The sequence below is a fragment of the Populus nigra genome, chromosome 19 (assembly GCF_951802175.1).
Source record: "Populus nigra chromosome 19, ddPopNigr1.1, whole genome shotgun sequence".
Lineage (NCBI taxonomy): Eukaryota > Viridiplantae > Streptophyta > Magnoliopsida > Malpighiales > Salicaceae > Populus > Populus nigra.
The window spans coordinates 7071818-7083468 of record NC_084870.1 but is presented as its reverse complement, the minus strand read 5'-3'; the positions used below and the strand labels follow the sequence as shown (position 1 = coordinate 7083468).

The 11651-nt window shown below is 32.9% G+C and overlaps 1 protein-coding gene across 2 annotated transcripts; it reads left to right on the top strand.

The window, feature by feature from the left end:
• Window positions 1–3863: 3863 nt before the first annotated feature.
• Window positions 3864–11321, top strand: LOC133679395 (imidazole glycerol phosphate synthase hisHF, chloroplastic-like). Of its 2 annotated transcripts, XM_062101976.1 has the most exons (19): window positions 3866–4183; window positions 4298–4380; window positions 4531–4625; window positions 4717–4820; window positions 4922–5091; window positions 5179–5293; window positions 5606–5661; window positions 5754–5792; window positions 6392–6490; window positions 6988–7050; window positions 7136–7198; window positions 7303–7385; window positions 7561–7669; window positions 8102–8155; window positions 8868–8955; window positions 9415–9452; window positions 10029–10134; window positions 10505–10671; window positions 10970–11321. In XM_062101976.1, the coding sequence occupies exons 1-19, from the start codon at window positions 4018–4020 to the stop codon at window positions 11027–11029; spliced, it is 1758 nt and encodes a 585-aa protein (XP_061957960.1). In that variant the 5' UTR covers window positions 3866–4017; the 3' UTR covers window positions 11030–11321. The 2 variants fall into 2 exon arrangements, with proteins under 2 accessions (XP_061957961.1, XP_061957960.1); XM_062101977.1 differs by lacking the exon at window positions 7136–7198 and having other exon boundaries at window positions 3864–4183.
• Window positions 11322–11651: the final 330 nt, after the last annotated feature.

Here is an 11651-nt window from a genome sequence, read left to right as displayed (position 1 = left end):
TTATGCCTTTAACATCACCTTACAAAACCTTGTTCATTTCATTAGTGTTTCTTTTCTTTTCTTTTTCTTTTGTTTTTTCTTCTTTTCTAAATCTATGTTTTTTTCCCTTTTGATTTTATACTTTAACATTTGGTTTATTGAAGATTGAGTTTTATAATTTAATATGGTTTTCTTTATACATGGTTAACTATATCTTATAACCTGTGTTACAAGTTTGGCAAGTTGATTCGAGTTTTTTTATCTTTTTTCAATTTCATATATTCAACAATAAGTTGATTAGGAAATTAATTTTCATGATTTTTTTTGCTTTTTTTAATTGGTATTTTTTTCAATTTTATATTTTAACAATAGGTTGATTAGAAATTAGATTTTATGATTTATTTTGATTTACTTTATATAAAATTATTTCGATCTCATAACTCGGATCGCGAGTTTAATTGATTAACCCAATTGACTCGAGTTTTTTTTTATCTTTTTTAATTGGCATTTTTTAAATTTTATCTTTTATCATTGAATTAATTAGGAATTAGGTTTCGTGATTTGTTTTAGTTTAACAAACTAAAAAGGTTGGTGCTTTTACTGTGCACCACTTCACAAAACACTATTCGTTTCAATAATTTTTTTTTTTTGCTTTTTTTTCTAAATTTGTGTTTTTTTTATATAATTTCATACTTCCAACATTTTGTTTATTAGAGATTGGGCTTTTATAATTTATTATGGTTTGCTTTATATGTGGTTAGTTCGGTCTTATAACCCATATCACAGGTTTGCAGGTTGACTCTAGGTTTTTTTGTCTTGTTTTTTTTTTTTACTTTGTTTTGTCATTTAAATCCTTTAATATTGAGTTGATTATAAATTAAACTTCATAATTCATTTTGATTTACTTTCTATAAGGTTATCTCTAACTTGGGTCGAAGGTTTGATGAGTTAGCCCAGTTAACGCAAGTTTTTTTAAAAATTGATATATTTTTTTGTCAATTTCATCATTTAGCATTGAGTTAATTATGAATCAAAATGCATGATTTGTTTTGGTTCAATAAACTAAAAGGGATGATGTTTTCACTATGCACCGCCTCACAAAACATTATTCATTTTAATAAAAAAATTTCTCTTACTTTCTTTCTTATATATCTATGTTTCTCTCTCTAATTTCATACTTCAACATTTGGTTTATTGAAGATTTGACTTCATAGTTCATGGCGGTTTGCTTTATATGTGGTTAGTTTAGTCTTATAACCAGTGTCATAAGTTTGATAATTTGACTTAAGTTTTTTTTGTTATCGTCTTTTTTTAATTGTCATTTTTTTTTCAATTTCATCGCTCAGCATTGAGTTGATTAATAATCAGGCTTCGTGATTTACTTTAGCTTGCTTTCTATAAGGTTATCTCGGTCTCATAACTCATGTCACGAGTTTGGCGAGTTGATCCCATTGACTTTTTTTTTAATTGATATTTTTTCAATCTCATTCTTTAGTATTAAATTAATTGAGAATTAATCTTCATAATTTTTTTTGTTTGCTCTCTACAGGGTTATCCCAATCTTACGATCCAGGTCATGTATTTTATAGTTTAACTCGGATAAACTCATGTTGTTTTATTGTGTCATGTTTTTAGATTGAATTTTTCTCAATTTTATCATTTAGCATTGAGTTTATTGAAAACTAGGTTTCATAGTTTGTTTTGATTTTTTTTTCCACAGAGTTATCATAGTTTCATAATCTTGATCACGAGTTTGAAAAACTAACCGGGTATGACTTTGATTATTTTTTTGTTTATTTTTTACGAGGTTATTCCGGTTTCATGATATTGGTCACAAGTTTAATAGATTAACCTAGGTGAATTTTTTTATTTTATTCTTTAACACCGAGTTGATTCATAATTAAGTTTCATAATTTATTTTGATTTATTTTATATAGGGCTATCATGGTTTCATGGTTCAAGTCGTGGACTTGACAGATTAACTCGTATAAGCTCAAATTGATCAAATATATTGTGGTTTTGATTTATTTTTTTAAATATTATTTTGAATTTTTACAAATCAAATTACATTTATACTGATTATTTAATTTGTTTACGGACCTATCAGGTGATTAGCTACATATCTCTCTCTTTTCTATTTTCTTTTGTTTCATGTCTCTATTCGTACATAATCCTCGTGAAAACCAGGACAAGGAAAATTATCACACACTAGGACGAAAATATTACCAGATTAACTGATGCAATAAACTCCATTGTTCCAATATATAGAAGGAGTGTTATTTGATTATTGCTAGTTGTCACGTTGAGCTCCTTAATTCGTGCGAACATTATTGAAATGGAAGAGAATTTCAAAAACAATTTTATTATATATGCACATACAAGTATTGTTCCAAAAAGAAAAGGAAAAGACACGTGCCAGCAATGGTGTACTGTGCTCGACGATGCATCCGATTCGTGTGAACATTGGAAGGGGCATACGATGCTCCCATGTAGGCCACATATTCTTTGTTCGAAGAGCAGCGTCACCAAAATTCCACGCCATGTTACGCGTGAAGGACACGTACACATAATCCCTGAGTGTACTCAATTAAGGTCCCGTTTGAAACGCCGCTGCGGCTATGTTTCTAAAAAGTTTGAAATTTTTTTTTTATTAAAATTTAATATGGCTTATATATTTTGGATCGTTTTGATGTGCCGATGTCAAAAATAATTTTTAAAAAATAAAAAAACATCGTTGACATGCATTTTAACACGAAAAGTTATTTGAAAAGCACTCGCAACCACACTGTCAAACACGTTCTAAGTGTAGTGTAGTAGGTAGTGTTATGGTTAAAAAATAAAAAAAATATTATTTTAAATAAAAAATAATTTAAAAAATAACTGTTATTATAATAATATATATTATTTTAATATAGTATGGTGACATATCAAAACTAATAAAAAAAAATAATTTAATATTTTTTTAAATCAAATATATATTTTAAACGCTACAAACATAATTTCAAAAACAAAAAAAAACTACTATTCAAACCTAACTATATATCTCATTCAGCCTAAGCTAATTTTTTTTTGTCTTGTTGACCTGTTTATTGAATTTTTTTTTAATGTTTTGTATTATTTTGAAGTACTATGTTAAAAATAATTTTTTTAAAAATAAAAAAATATTATTTTAATATATTTTTAAATAAAAAATATTTTAAAAAACAATCATTATCACACTCACAAATATTTATTTTAATTTTAGCATGATATGCATACAAATCATATATTTATTTATATCAGGAATTTAATCCAAAAATGCCTATTTTTAATTGCATCGCATGCCCGCGCAGGTTATAAAGTTTTATAGTGAATGGATTTTTTAATTGCCATTTGTTTTACCTGAATTATTTGGTTTTCAACATTTTATTTCAGCGTGAAAAAACAACAAATCAATCTCTCACAATGCTACCCTAAAATTAAACACAGGCCAAAGGACTATCATAAAATAGTGATTCCATAGCTAGCTGTTTTTAAATTCAGATTCATATGATTTTTGCAAATTAATTGCAGTTGTTTTTTTAATTTTTTAAATTGACAAAAGTCATATACATTTGGTTAGATTTAATAAAAAAAATATTAAAAAATTGAATCGAAATTCTCATCAATAAAAAAATCAGAACTTATAATTAATTAATTTTAACTGATACCGAATTATTATTTATTTATTAGGTTAGACTCGTGTCAAACGGAAACTCAAATTACCAGGTGAGCCATCCCCGCCTTAGAATTCTTTACTTATTGTTTAGTTCGATTATCATTTAACATGAAACCCAAATCCATATCGGTGGATAATGGCCCAAGCTGATGCCAGGATCTTAGCCCAGAACATGATGCAACAACAAGAACGGGGGGAAAGGGAGGCAAGCGAAATGAGGCATCATGACTCATGGCGACACCCTAGAAGTAGAGCACACTTCCAAATCGACAACCGAAAATTAACAGGAGTCTTGTAATATTGAGGAGCCGCAGCTGAAGCTGTCATTTCAGGAAGCTGCAATGGAGGCAGCACCATTTACTTCTCCTTCTTCTACCTGCAAAACTTCATCCATCTCCTCCTCCTCTTCTCTTATATCTCTTTCAAAAATTTCTTACAGAAACCACTCTCCTTTTAAGTTCAAGTCACGTAGAAATCTCTCAGTTCGTGCTTCCAATGATGATTCAGGTCCCCTTCCTCTTCCCCTCATCTCTCTATCTAAAAATCTATTAATGCCATCAATCACTGAAACTTCTTCTCTTTGTTGTTGTTGTTGTTTTTTTTTTTTTATGGATTTTGCAGTGGTGACTCTGCTTGATTATGGTGCTGGAAATGTCCGTAGTGTCCGGAATGCCATTCGTCATCTCGGTTTCCAAATCAAAGATGTACTCTTTTTTATTACGTACTTTAATTTAATTCTTCTTCTTCTTCTTGACGTTGTTTTTTTTTTTTTTTGGTCTATAGAAGCAATGTAATATAGTAGTTACGATTTTATTTTATCTGTTTTGGGAAAAAATGGAATAAAAATCAAACAGGTGCAAACTCCGAAAGACATTCTAAACGCAAGGCGTCTTATATTTCCTGGTGTCGGGGCGTTTGCACCTGCTATGGATGTCCTTAACGACACTGGGTCTCTCTTTTCACTCTCTTTTCCAATGGTTGTTTTTGTTTTTGCAAATATCGAACAATTCTCTATTTCTTTGTTGTTTTAACATGTGCAGGATGGGAGAAGCACTATGTAGCTACATTCAGAATGATCGCCCCTTTTTAGGCATTTGTCTTGGACTTCAGCTACTTTTCGAGTCTAGCGACGAGAATGGTCCAGGTCAGTCTGTTATTTTTGTCTGTTGAATTAGCAGCTTTGACATTTTTCTTTCTTTTCTTTGTAGAGTTGTTTAATTTGTAGTTTTACTGCATTTGTCTCAGTGGGTGGTCTTGGTATGATTCCCGGAGTGGTGGGCCGTTTTGATTCCTCACATGGTTTTAGAGTGCCTCATATTGGTTGGAATGCTTTGCAAATCACTAAAGATTCTGAAATTTTGGATGACATTGGAAACCGCCATGTGTATTTTGTTCACTCTTATCGTGCCATGCCAGTGCGTTTTTCTTCTTCTCATCTTATTATTGATCTTGTTGCATCATTTTGCCACGTGTATATTTGGTTTATGAGCTTTCCTTTGCAGTCAAATGAAAATAAAGAGTGGATTTCCTCTACCTGCAATTATGGTGATGAATTTATAGCATCTGTTAGAAGGGGAAATGTGCATGCTGTTCAATTCCATCCAGAGAAGAGTGGAGGCAAGCAGTAACCCTTACTTTTCTTTTTTCTTTAACATATGGTTTGTGAACGTGATTAAATTTCAGCTGCCTCCTATTAACAATCTTGAAGATTGCATTTTGCTGTCCATCTTTATTTGAGGGGGGAGCGCCTAAATTCTCCTTTGAGACTTTACCATTGGATTTGGATACTTTTTGCCCTGACAATCTTGAGTCTTTTGTATATGCGGTGGAGCGTGTATGAAAAATATATCTAAAATAATTTTAACACGTGAATGTTAACAAGACTGCCTATTTAACACTGATTGATGTTATTTAAAATGATTGTCACAGATGTTGGTCTTTCAGTATTGAGGAGATTTTTGCTTCCAAAGTCATCTTTGACAGGGGTACACTCTGTACTCTGAAATCAATGCATCTTCTATGCCTCTTAACTTCTTTATTGAATCATCTAATGAAACGAAACTTCATTTGAAGACAGAAGCGTACTGAAGGGAAGGCATCGAAACTTGCAAAGAGGGTAATAGTTGCTGACCTCAAGTTTTATTTAACTGGTTTCAAAATTTCCTTGCCCTTGCTACAATTTTTGTCGTGCAACTACACCGAGTCTGAATGGCTTTAATGGTTTTTCATCCTTTGTATTTGGAATCTATTTGGATTTGAGTTTTTGGATAACTTTAGATTTTAAAACAGTTATGTGTTGATGCGATTTCTGTGGGATAGGACATTGTTTTGTAGCCATTTAAAGGATTATAGGGATTTATCTTAACTGATAATTAGTGGGATCGAAGTGTCCTCTTTTTTTTTTTTTTTTAATTTCAGTTTTCTTCTCCTTTTAGGATGCTTTGTTCTCCTAGCTCTCTGAGTATATTCTTTTTATATAAATAAAAATGCTCAAAAAATAAAGGAGGCATGATTGCATAGTAGAGGATAAGGCATCCTCTGGAAGCATGAATACACATGTAGAAGATCAAAATAGAAGGGCCTTCCTGTCACTTTGTGCGTCAAATAAGGAGACTCGGATAAATGCACATGAACTCTTAAACCAATCATTTTTATTCAATTATGTTTGTATCTGCATGTGCTCTTCATATGCTCAGTGATATTGCTTCACTTCAGGTAATTGCTTGTCTTGATGTGAGAGCAAATGATGAAGGAGATCTTGTTGTAACCAAAGGAGACCAGTACGATGTAAGGGAACATGCAGAACAGAGTAAGGTATGATGAAGAATACCACTCGCATTATGTGGGATTGGCATGCGGCTAGAGACCACTGCATTTTGAGAGTGCTAGTGGATTAAATTAGCATCGGCACTTTGTGAAACCTTGAAATGGGAAAAAGATAAATAAATTTTAAGCAAACATACATCTTGCATTTTTCAATTATGTTGTTAAATGCTTTAGCTGTTTTGTCTGCATTTCTTTCTTGGACATGCTTCAGAAGTTCATTTGATTCCAGTTAAATATCTTTTAAGGTGAATGTTTTAGTGCTGTGCTGATGGATTAATGTCTTCATCTGAAAAAAGAAGTTGATTCTATTTCCTTGAGAAAAAAAGGAAAGAAGCTGATTCTATTTCCTTATGAAAAAAAGGAAAGGAGTTGACGATTCCAATGGAATGCACTCATTTGGTCCCAATCTTTTCCTAAATTGTAACCATTGGTGGAAATATGTATTTGCATCTCATTAATGGTTTTATTGGTGCTGATTTGCTTAGGTTAGAAACCTTGGCAAGCCAGTGGAGCTTGCTGGACAGTATTACAATGATGGTGCTGATGAGGTATGGTATTTTTACCCTTCTTAATTTGATCCATGTACTACCAAGGGCGCAGTACTGTGCTTAATGTGTTAATGTTGAATTTCAGGTTAGTTTTTTGAATATCACTGGCTTCCGTGATTTTCCCTTGGGTGATGTGCCAATGTTGCAGGTTGGTTTTGCAGCTATTTAATTACTTGCTAAAAATATTGTTGGTAACTTGTATACAGAAGTCTCATTTAGCCATAATCTCATCTTTTTGCCATGCTCTTGAAGGTTTTGAGACGCGCTTCAGAAAATGTTTTTGTGCCATTGACAGTTGGAGGTGGAATTAGAGATTTTACTGATTTAAATGGCAGGTCAGATTTCAGTGTTATATGGCAGATCAATCATATGGTTTAACATTTTTCAACTACTATGCATGCAATCTTTCCCCTAATTTCACCAATTTTAAATTTTCTTTGTCATCTTCATGTGTCATTAATTGATAGTTAGGTGCGTGGGCATATTATCATTAAGCCATTCTCCCTTCAGGTATTATTCTAGCTTGGAAGTTGCATCAGAATATTTCAGGTCTGGGGCTGATAAGATTTCTATTGGAAGTGATGCAGTCCATGCTGCAGAAGAATATCTGAAAACTAAGGTATGCAGTTGGTGTTAAATCATCAACAAGAACAGAGATCAAGATAACTAATTCTCTGAGAAAAACTTAATTAACTTGATCAATAGTCAAAACAACAACTGAATGTCTAGGCAGGTGCATGTTTTAGGGGCACCAAACCGAATGAAATAACAAAAGGTGAAATCTAATATTAGTTGGAAAATTAAAGCCATAGAATAAGAAAAACTAAGAAATAAGAAATAAACTAGATTAGCAATACTAACACTCCTAAATAACATTAAAATCTAGAATAATCATGCAACATTAAAGTTCCTAAACAATCAAATATTAATTACCATTGTTGTCTTTCTCCATTCCCCATCAGTAGTACTTCCAATATCTATTTACTTAAAAGATCTTTTCCATCCACTTCCTTGTGATTTCCTCCTAATTGCCCTTGGACTCCACTTGTAGGTAAAGACTGGGAAGAGCAGCATAGAACAGATATCAAGAGTTTATGGAAATCAGGTAAATTCATGTGTAGTTTGAAATACATATACCACCACTCTTTGTAAGGAAGCGTTGCCTTTATAACACATAAATGCTCTTAAATGGGTGTCTAGAGTAGCGGAGGATAAAAGGATGCAGATATTCAAATGTCTGATTATGATCGACTAGTTGGGAAATGTATCATTTTAGTGGTGCTAACAAAACAATTTTTATTTAGTTGCTGGGGTGACAAATGTTGCTGGCCTCGTTTCTGTATAGCACCTTACAAACTAAAATTCAGTTTCCAGTTTAGTTCTTTATGCATGTTCATGAACTAAATTAAGTTCACTAGTTTTTTATGTTCTCCTTGGCATATCTTGCTCTTCTAGCATGTAATTAATCTTATGGTGGCTAGCGTCTTCCATTTTTTACTCAATTCTCTTTTTTATCCTCCCTTTCCCCTTCAAAAATTAGTTGTAAGTTCTGTACAACTGCAACTGGGAGATGGAAATAGAAGGTTTTCTTGCACTCATCAAGTTACACGGACATAGTAGTGTTAGCTAATCTGGTTGTTTTTTCACATCATTTCAATGTTATTGCATCAGTAAAAAACCATCCATGGTGATTGACTGATGTAAAAGTTTGTGTTCACGAAGCTGGCTTATATTTAATTGCCATGTGTGCCTATAGAATGTTATTAGTATTGCTTTTTCTTTCTAGTGACATGACATTAGTTAATACTTGATTGCAGGCAGTTGTTGTAAGTATTGACCCTCGTAGAGTGTACCTCAATGATCCTAGTGATGTGGAGTTCAAGTCTATTAAGTTGACTAACCCAGGCAAGGAGAATTTTCTTTTGCTAATTATTTTTACTGCTTTGAGATCTGCTACTTAAATACATATTTACTGGCTGTTCATGGTATTCTTTAAATCCATTAGAAGATCCAAAAAACCTTGCAATTGGTTCAAGTGCTAAACTTGTGGAATGGGTGTGGTAGATCTTGTATAAGAATATTCCCAAGTAAAGATAATATTGATGTTAATAATAACAGGATCCCGAGTCTCACTTGATATCTATCATCATACAGCGAAGTTGTTTAACTGTTATTCATCATTTAGCTCTTTCTGTTTTCAAGATCTTAACCATGCTTTTAGCTCTCACTATCCATTGCCTTCTTATGCCTTCTCGATGGGCATAGAGTGTGTATGCATGCATAAGAGAGTTGTGCAATCAGATATGTTCTCTGCAATCAGATTGTACGTTGTTATTACTTATTAGGTTTTCACAATTGTTTCAGGTCCAAATGGAGAAGAATATGCCTGGTATCAATGCACGGTAAGCTTTATTTTTTCTTCATACAATTATGACTGAACCTTGATTCTGGAATGGTGGTATTTTTCAATTACACTCTGTTTGACTTGGTTTCTAGCCATCAATTCCAGAAAAATGATAAAGCTTTTAAAAGCTCTAGAATGCACACGTGTGCTAGGGTGCTGTTTACATATATGTCAGGGTGCATACATGTAAAACCAAGGTAAAATTTCTGATATTCTATTGCAATATAGTACATTTCGACACCAGGAAGGACTAAGAGGTTCATAGAGGAATGCTAATTTTCTCTCTGCACTTGCACACGCTTTAATTTCCAGATGTTACTCTTGACATGTTAAGCTACATTTGAGTTCCTTCATATGCTCAAATAACTCCACTACTTTTAGAAGACTATAAATTAAATATGTTCCTGAATTATCAAATTTGAGTCGGTCAAACAGAATTTTGTCAGAACCACCTTCACCCTGGCTTCAGTGCTGATGGTGGGTTGCTTGTGGTAATTGTACTTTGACACGCTACAAATTCCCAGTCCAGGAAAAATTAATTGACCATTTCTCTCGTTTTTTACCCTTTGTTAAGATCAATGGTGGGCGAGAAGGTCGACCAATTGGAGCTTATGAACTTGCAAAAGCAGTTGAAGAGCTGGGGGCTGGAGAAATATTACTGAACTGCATTGATTGTGATGGTGAGGATTCTTATTTCTCGACTTTGAACCATTTCTTCAGAAAATATTGCATGACTGAATTTTTTTTTTTTATCTTCCTAAAAGTGATGGCATTGATTTGTGGTTGTCAATGATTTCAAGACTGTTTCTTTGAAACCATAAAATATAATCTGATGGTCGCAACTTCTTGGTATTTTTTTTTTGCTCTTTAATATTTATGTAGAAAACAGGAATCCATTCTGTCCTTGACCATCTTCAATACCATTTCAACGGGTTCTAGAGGCTTTATTGTTCCCTTCAGTGCACGTGCATTCATATATTGTGTTTGGCGTGCTACAGAATTGATATGTTGTTTCTTTCAAATTTCAAAATTACGAGTGTTGCTTTTCAGGTCAAGGGAAAGGATTTGATATAGATCTAGTGAAGATGATCTCCGATGCCGTGAGCATCCCTGTGATTGCAAGTAGTGGTGCAGGTGTTTCTGAACACTTCTCAGATGTGTTCTCAAAGACAAATGCATCTGCTGCCCTCGCTGCAGGCATTTTCCACAGGAAAGAGGTAAAGAAAACGTGCTGGTTTTTTATCACTGAATACATTTCACATTTTGAATTGCACCAGCTCTTTCCTTGTATCTTTTCCATGAGATGGCAGATATTGCATTTGATCAACCATTAGAGTTGGAGTTCCTATATTATGAAACTTACAACATGAAAATCTCAAATTCTGCTTACCTTCTGCTTCCATCAAATGGAGCTTTAGGGTTATGTTTAAGAGCTTCAGGCATACAATGTTCTAACATGTCATCTTCTTTATTGGTTTAACCGCATTGCAAAATCTCAAACTCTCTGGCTTGCAGGTGCCCGTTCAGTCTGTCAAAGAGCACTTGTTGAAGGAAGGCATAGAAGTCAGGATCTAATTCAATTTTGTGTCCTCATTTTTTTTATGCACTGGTTAAGTCATCATCGTGTGGTGAATCTCTCTGATGACTCGTCCAGCCGTCGGAGCAGGACTTCTTTGGGGAAAAGAAATGGATTTTTTTTCTCCTTTTCTTTTTCCTTCTAGTACTTATCTTGGAAATTTCATGAGCATCATAGGAAACAGAAAAAATAAAATAGAAATGTTTACGTTAAATTGCTTTGGAATTTTCTTCTGCTTGCAGGACACCATGCATCGCTTTGAATAAAAAAGTTGGTTTGAAATTTCAAGTAGATCTATATTGTTTTTGTGTTTTAAAAATGTTTTTGAAAAAAATTAATTTTATTTCTATTTTTTTTCCTTGCTTTAATTTTATTTTTTGTTTTTTCAGATTATTTTGATATTTCGATGTCAAAAATGAAAAAATATTTTAATATATTTTTAAATAAAAAATACTTTAAAAAACAACATCGACAGTAGTACTAAAAATGCTCTAGCGCTGTCTTGAATTTTGGTTGTTTAAGGTTAGGAGTGTGTTTGGGTTTTTTTTTTTTTAACGTGGGTGTCCGGACCAGCTTGCGCGTACCTCGACTAATCTCATAGGCCCTGAAGTTAACGATCAT

Excerpts from the sequence above, each read along its gene's own strand:
- LOC133679395 (XM_062101976.1), top strand. The coding sequence starts at position 4,018 with ATGGAGGCAGCACCATTTACTTCTCCTTCTTCTACCTGCAAAACTTCA. Across the intron at positions 5,662-5,753 it reads CAAAGTCATCTTTGACAGGG|AAGCGTACTGAAGGGAAGGC; the intron begins GTACACTCTGTA and ends ATTTGAAGACAG. Across the intron at positions 7,670-8,101 it reads AAGAATATCTGAAAACTAAG|GTAAAGACTGGGAAGAGCAG; the intron begins GTATGCAGTTGG and ends CTCCACTTGTAG.